Raw genomic sequence first — 7,500 nt, 5'->3', positions numbered from 1 at the left:
AGGGAGTGAAGGAGAGAGTGAGGGAGGGAGTGAAGGAGGGAGTGAAGGAGAGAGTGAGGGAGGGAGTGAAGGAGGGAGTGAAGGAGAGAGTGAAGGAGAGAGGGAGTGAGGGAGGGAGTGAAGGAGAGAGTGAGGGAGGGAGTGAAGGAGAGAGTGAGGGAGGGAGTGAAGGAGGGAGTGAAGGAGGGAGTGAGGGAGGGAGTGAAGGAGGGAGTGAGGGAGGGAGTGAGGGAGGGAGTGAAGGAGGGAGTGAAGGAGGGAGGGAGGGAGGGAGGGAGTGAAGGAGGGAGTGTAATCACTAGTTCAGTTAGTAGTGATTCACTCTCCCAGTCAGCGAGTTAAGAAGTGAGACAGCTGTGTGTGTGTGTGTGTGTGTGTGTATGTGTATGTGTATGTGTGTGTGTGTGTGTGTGTGTGTTGTAGGTAATCGTGTTGGCCGAAATCTGAAGGAGCTGATCAACGAATTTAATGTCTCAAAAATTGTGACACACTCAGCTGTGCTTGATCTAAAAAAACTCCCAGAATTTAACAGGTCAGGAACAACCACCTACCCACACACACAAACACACACTGCGTGAGGTGTTATGTTTAAAGAACGTCTGTGTGTGTGTGTGTGTGTGTGTGTGTGTGTGTGTGTGTGTGTGTGTGTGTGTGTGTGTATGTGAGATTAGGGTTCACCTGCAGCAGCGTATTGAGGACGAGCTTCAGTGTCGCCTCCTGGTGGACGAAGTGAAGAATCTCCTCACTCTCACTTACAGTGATCAGATACAGAAACAGACAGTTCTGGATCACAGTTTCATCCTCAGAGTACTACACATGAGGAAGGTACACACACACACACAATGTAGTCAGTCACACACACACACACACACACACACAATGTAGTCAGTCACACACACACACACACACAATGTAGTCAGTCACACACACACACACAATGTAGTCAGTCACACACACACACACAATGTAGTCAGTCACACACACACACACACAATGTAGTCAGTCACACACACACATTGTAGTCAGTCACACACACACACACACACACACAATGTAGTCAGTCACACACACACACACACACACACACACAATGTAGTCAGTCACACACACACACACACAATGTAGTCAGTCACACACACACACACAATGTAGTCAGTCACACACACACACACACACACACAATGTAGTCAGTCACACACACACACACACAATGTAGTCAGTCACACACACACACACACACACACAATGTAGTCAGTCACACACACACACACACACAATGTAGTCAGTCACACACACACACACAATGTAGTCAGTCACACACACACACACAATGTAGTCAGTCACACACACACACACACAATGTAGTCAGTCACACACACACACATTGTAGTCAGTCACACACACACACACACACACACAATGTAGTCAGTCACACACACACACACAATGTAGTCAGTCACACACACACACACAATGTAGTCAGTCACACACACACACACACACACAATGTAGTCAGTCACACACACACACACAATGTAGTCAGTCACACACACACACACACACACACACACAATGTAGTCAGTCACACACACACACACACACAATGTAGTCAGTCACACACACACACACACACACACACACACAATGTAGTCAGTCACACACACACACACAATGTAGTCAGTCACACACACACACACACAATGTAGTCAGTCACACACACACACACAATGTAGTCAGTCACACACACACACACACACACAATGTAGTCAGTCACACACACACACACACACACACAATGTAGTCAGTCACACACACACACACACACACACACACAATGTAATCAGTCACACACACACACACACACACAATGTAATCAGTCACACACACACACACACAATGTAGTCAGTCACACACACACACACACACAATGTAATCAGTCACACACACACGCACACACACAATGTAGTCAGTCACACACACACACACACACACAATGTAATCAGTCACACACACGCACACACACAATGTAGTCAGTCACACACACACACACACACACAATGTAATCAGTCACACACACGCACACACACAATGTAGTCAGTCACACACACACACACACACACACACACACACACAATGTAATCAGTCACACACACACACACACACACAGAGAAACCTACTCTTATCTCTGCTGGAAAACTGTGTATTATAGATAAACATGTGTTATGTGTGTGTCTGTAGCGTCATATCTCATCAGTGAGAGACCTGCTCTCACCTTCGTACTCATACCTGTGGCTCCGCCCCTCTGTATCTTGGCAACAACTGGAGGAAATGAGCTCTGAATCACGTGAAATTATCAATCGCATCATGCTGTGAGACTCCACCTACTTACTAATTGTGTGTTAGAGACTTTAATAATGAATACACTTCTGTGAGTGAGTGTGTGTGTGTGTGTTTTAGGGTAATTAAAGGATGTAATGGTGAATACACTCCTGAGTTCCTCACAGCTGAACTGAAACTCATCGGCAAAATACTACAGAAAACCAAATACAGTTCAGTAATGAAGCTACTGAGATTCACTCTGACTGGACAACAGGTAGCACACACACACACACACACACACACACACACACACACACACACACACACACGCCTTAGTTGATGTGAGGGATTCAGTGATGTAGTGAATTAAAGTCTCTCTCTCTTCAGCAGGGACCCAGTGTGGGTGAGATCATGGTGTCTCTCGGTCAGGATGAAGTTTGCTGTCGTCTACAAAACATTTTAGAAGCATAACCTGACTTATTCTGGAGAACTCTAGAACCCTGAACTCTAGAACCCTGACAACCCTGACTGTTTGTTTTGGAGAACTCTAGAACCCAGCATTTGGGGAAACTCCACAACTCAGATTATTTAAAGATTCTTTAGTACTGTTCTGATTAAAGCTGCATTTTTCTTTGTTTTGTACAAAATAAAATTTTGTACAATAAAATTTTTAACAATATCAGACTGTTGTTGACGTGTGTGTGTGTGTATGTGTGTGTGTATGTGTGTGTGTGTGTGTGTGTGTGTATGTGTGTGTGTATGTGTGTGTGTGTGTATGTGTGTGTGTATGTGTGTGTGTATGTGTGTGTGTATGTGTGTGTGTGTATGTGTGTGTGTGTGTATGTGTGTGTGTGTATGTGTGTGTGTATGTATGTGTGTGTGTATGTGTGTGTGTATGTGTGTGTGTATGTGTGTGTGTATGTGTGTGTGTATGTGTGTGTGCCCTGCTGTAGCATACTAAAGGGGGCGTGGCCTATGTTCAGCGGTTAGCGGGTCTCGAGCCAAGTCACATGAGGCGCGCGCACAAACGGTTGTATATTAGTATTTAAATATATATATATTATTTTCTGCGATTTAATTGTAATAATAAAACACACACATCTCGGACATGGCGGAAGAGCAGAGTGTTGACTGTCTGCTTGTTTCTCTGAGTAAGTTTTTATTTTCTCTTTACATCGGTGTGTTAAATAATGTGTGTGTCTGTGTGTGTGTGTGTGTGTGTGTGTGTGTGTGTGTGTGTGTGTTATATGTGCGGAATTTATATATATATATATATATATATATATCATAAACAGTCATAAAGCTGTGGAATAAAACACGGAACCTGACAGTGATGTAGCACACAACTATTGCTGAATTAAACTAAACACACACACACACACACACACACACACTAAACTGAGCTTTAACCACATGGATAAATCAAAATTAAATATAACGATCGAATATTGAATATTAAAAACAGGAAGCATGTGGTCACGTGTTCTGAGACTTCTGTCAATTCCTCTTATGACACACACATACACACACATATACACACACATATACATACATATACACACACATACACACATATACAAACACACATACATATACATACATATACACACATATACAAACCCATACATATACATACACACACACACATATACAAACCCACACACATACATATACATACATATACACACACATATACAAACACACACATACATATACATACACATACACACACATACACACCTATACAAACACACACACATACATATAAATACATATACACACACATACACACACATACATATACACACATATACATACACATACACATACACACACACACACATATACACACACATACACGCACACGCACACACACACATACACATTTACACACATATATACACACACACACACATATACACACATACATACATATACACACATATACAAACATATTCACACACACACATATATACATATACACACACATCAGATTATCATCACGTTACATTGATACTATGCACAGATAAGTGTGTGTGTGTTTACACAGTGTAGTCAGAGATTGATGATGGAGAATATGAAGTCGATGTGTGTGTGTGTGTGTAATGTAAAAAACTGGTGTGATTTTGTAATTTAGATAAAGCTACAGATCCTATGAACCAGTCAGAGAGATGGGACTGCATTCAGGAGTTCTACCAACATGTTAATGCACATCCTGATGGGTGAGACACACACATCTACACACACACCTACACACACACACAAACAGAGTTACTAATATTTGAACATACACTTTCTCAACCATAAGAATCTCTCAGCACTGCACAGATTTTAAATGAAGCACATAACCGTAACACAATACGCACAATGTAACACCCGTGTTACATTTATAACAGGTGTGTGTGTGTGTGTGTTTGTGTTTGTGTGTGTGTGTGTTTGTGTGTGTGTGTGCGTGTACAGTCCCCAGATTGCAACACGGCTCTTGGCTCATAAGATCCAGTCTCCTCAGGAGAAGGAAGCTCTTCAGGCTCTCACTGTACAGCATTACCCACAATTCACTGCACACACACACACACACACACACTTTTGTCTTTAACACACCCACTGTAAACCCGCTGATCTTACACGTCTTAGAGTGTTATTGTGTGTGTGTGATTTTTTCTGCAGTTATTAGAGGTGTGTATGAATAATTGTGGGAAACGTTTTCACACTGAAGTAGTGAAGTTCAGGTTCCTGAATGAACTCATTAAAGTTCTCTCTCCAAAGGTACTGAAACACACAAACACACTTACACACACACACAGTGTAACTACCCTCCAAACAACCAATATCTAATTACATGTTTTTAGCAGTCACAATGTCATCATCAGATTAGCTGTGTGTGTGTGTGTGTGTGTGTGTGTGTGTAGTATCTGGGTGTGTTGAGCCCAGAGCAGGTGAAACAGAGGGTGATTGAGGCTATGTACAGCTGGACTCAGTGGTTAAAGGATGAGCCGAAGGTTCAGGAAGCATACATCATGTTAAAGAAACAAGGTGAGAGTCATCATGAGGTTGTGAGCGTGATTGTGAGGTTGTGAGAGTGATTTTGAGGTTGTGAGAGTGATTGTGAGGTTGTGACAGTGATTGTGAGGTTGTGACAGTGATTGTGCGGTTGTGATAGTGATTGTGAGGTTGTGACAGTGATTGTGCGGTTGTGATAGTGATTGTGAGGTTGTGATAGTGATTGTGAGGTTGTGATAGTGATTGTGAGGTTGTGACAGTGATTGTGAGGTTGTGACAGTGATTGTGCGGTTGTGATAGTGATTGTGAGGTTGTGACAGTGATTGTAAGGTTGTGAGAGTGATTTTGAGGTTGTGAGAGTGATTGTGAGGTTGTGAGAGTGATTGTGAGGTTGTGACAGTGATTGTGAGGTTGTGAGAGTGATTGTGAGGTTGTGACTGATTGTGAGGTTGTGACAGTGATTGTGCGGTTGTGATAGTGATTGTGAGGTTGTGAGAGTGATTGTAAGGTTGTGAGAGTGATTGTGAGGTTGTGACAGTGATTGTGAGGTTGTGACAGTGATTGTGAGGTTGTGAGAGTGATTGTGAGGTTGTGATAGTGATTGTGAGGTTGTGACAGCCTCACACAACCCTCTACAACATTTCACTGAAAGTAAATTGAGGCCAAAGGTAACGCACCAGACTGCTCTTGTTCTATTCGAATGGTAATGATGAGGTTTAGTGTTAAGATCAACTCTCTAAAGAACCGAAAGAACATTGTATTATTCTTTAAAGGAATAGTGAAGAAAGACCCAAACCTTCCTGACACTGTGGGAATACCTCCTCCTTCTCCACGACAGGGAGTGTCTGTGTTTGATAACGAAGACAAATCAAAGGTAAGAGTTGAGAACTTCAAAACTCTGATTTTCTGTCGCTCAGTCGTATGATCTGATTACTCACACGCCGTAACATTTAACCAGCTGTTGTCACGGTTACTGAAGAGCAGAAGTCCTGAAGACCTGCAGATGGCTAACGCACTGATAAAGAGCACACTGCAAGAGGTGTGTGTGTGTGTGTTTGCGCATGTGTGTGTGTGTGTGTGTGCGTGCGTGTGTGTGTGTGCACGCGCGTGTGTGTGTGCGCGTGTGCGTGCGTGTGTGTGCATGCGTGTGTGTGTGTGTGCGTGCGTGTGTGTGTGTGCACGCGCGCGTGTGTATGTGTGTGTGAAGCCTGACTTCTAAACACTGGCCTGTAACAGGAGCAGGAGAAGATGGAGAAAGAGAGCAGGCGTGTTAGGACCCTTCAGGAAGTGGAGAAGTGCACATCTCAACTTAAACAACTCCTGAACGAACAACAACAGCACACTCAGGAAATGCAGGTGTGTGTGTGTGTGTGTGTGTGTGTGTGTGTGTGTGTGTGTATGTGTGTTATAATAATAAACATCAGTATGCAGTAATAAACATCAGTGTGCAGTAATGAACATCAGTGTGCAGTAATAACATAAGTGTGCAGTAATAAACATCAGTGTGCGGTAATAAACATCAGAGTGCGGTAATAAACATCAGAGTGAGGTAATAAACATCAGTGTGCGGTAATAAACATCAGTGTGCGGTAATAAACATCAGTGTGCGGTAATAAACATCAGTGTGCGGTAATAAACATCAGCGTGCGGTAATAAACATCAGCGTGCAGTAATAAATATCAGCGTGCAGTAATAAACATCAGTGTGCAGTAATAAACATCAGTGTGCAGTAATAAACATCAGTGTGCAGTAATAAACATCAGTGTGCAGTAATAACATCAGTGTGCAATAATAAACATCAGTGTGCAGTAATAAACATCAGTGTGCAGTAATAAACATCAGTATGCAGTAATAAACATCAGTGTGCAGTAATAAACATCAGTGTGCAGTAATAACATCAGTGTGCAGTAATAAACATCAGTGTGCAGTAATAAACATCAGTGTGCAGTAATAACATCAGTGTGCAGTAATAAACATCAGTGTGCAGTAATAACATCAGTGTGCAGTAATAAACATCAGTGTGCAGTAATAAAGATCAGTGTGCAGTAATAAACATCAGTGTGCAGTAATAAACATCAGTGTGCAGTAATACACATCAGTGTGCAGTAATAAACATCAGTGTGCAGTAATACACATCAGTGTGCAGTAATAAACATCAGTGTGCAGTAATACACATCAGTG

At 42.4% G+C, this 7,500-nt stretch overlaps 2 protein-coding genes across 7 annotated transcripts in view; both read left to right on the top strand.

The window, feature by feature from the left end:
- The window catches only part of ears2 (glutamyl-tRNA synthetase 2, mitochondrial), a 6,499-nt gene extending 3,498 nt beyond the window's left edge, over positions 1-3,001 (top strand). Inside the window, exons 5-9 of one of the 2 annotated variants that reach the window (XM_060860884.1) lie at positions 424-532; positions 672-825; positions 2,239-2,369; positions 2,458-2,593; positions 2,710-3,001. In XM_060860884.1, coding sequence (XP_060716867.1) covers positions 424-532; positions 672-825; positions 2,239-2,369; positions 2,458-2,593; positions 2,710-2,790 — 611 coding nt within the window. In that variant the 3' untranslated portion in view covers positions 2,791-3,001. Of the gene's footprint in view, positions 1-423; positions 533-671; positions 826-2,238; positions 2,370-2,457; positions 2,594-2,706 lie in introns of both variants that reach the window. The other variant, XM_060860883.1, reaches the window with a different exon arrangement.
- Positions 3,002-3,294: 293 nt separating this feature from the next.
- Positions 3,295-7,500, top strand: part of LOC132839390 (ADP-ribosylation factor-binding protein GGA3-like) — a 10,528-nt gene continuing 6,322 nt past the window's right edge. For 2 of the 5 annotated variants that reach the window (XM_060860335.1, XM_060860333.1), the window contains exons 1-8: positions 3,296-3,470; positions 4,457-4,541; positions 4,780-4,855; positions 4,987-5,085; positions 5,229-5,352; positions 6,093-6,193; positions 6,278-6,358; positions 6,556-6,675. In XM_060860335.1, coding sequence (XP_060716318.1) covers positions 3,428-3,470; positions 4,457-4,541; positions 4,780-4,855; positions 4,987-5,085; positions 5,229-5,352; positions 6,093-6,193; positions 6,278-6,358; positions 6,556-6,675 — 729 coding nt within the window. In that variant the 5' untranslated portion in view covers positions 3,296-3,427. Of the gene's footprint in view, positions 3,471-4,456; positions 4,542-4,779; positions 4,856-4,986; positions 5,086-5,228; positions 5,353-6,092; positions 6,194-6,277; positions 6,359-6,555; positions 6,676-7,500 lie in introns of all 5 variants that reach the window. The other 3 variants (XM_060860337.1, XM_060860334.1, XM_060860336.1) reach the window with 3 other exon arrangements.

This window comes from Tachysurus vachellii, chromosome 24, assembly GCF_030014155.1.
Source record: "Tachysurus vachellii isolate PV-2020 chromosome 24, HZAU_Pvac_v1, whole genome shotgun sequence".
Taxonomy (NCBI): Eukaryota; Metazoa; Chordata; class Actinopteri; order Siluriformes; family Bagridae; genus Tachysurus; species Tachysurus vachellii.
The sequence above is the reverse complement of the archived record's forward strand: the minus strand, read 5'-3'. Positions and strand labels throughout refer to the sequence as shown.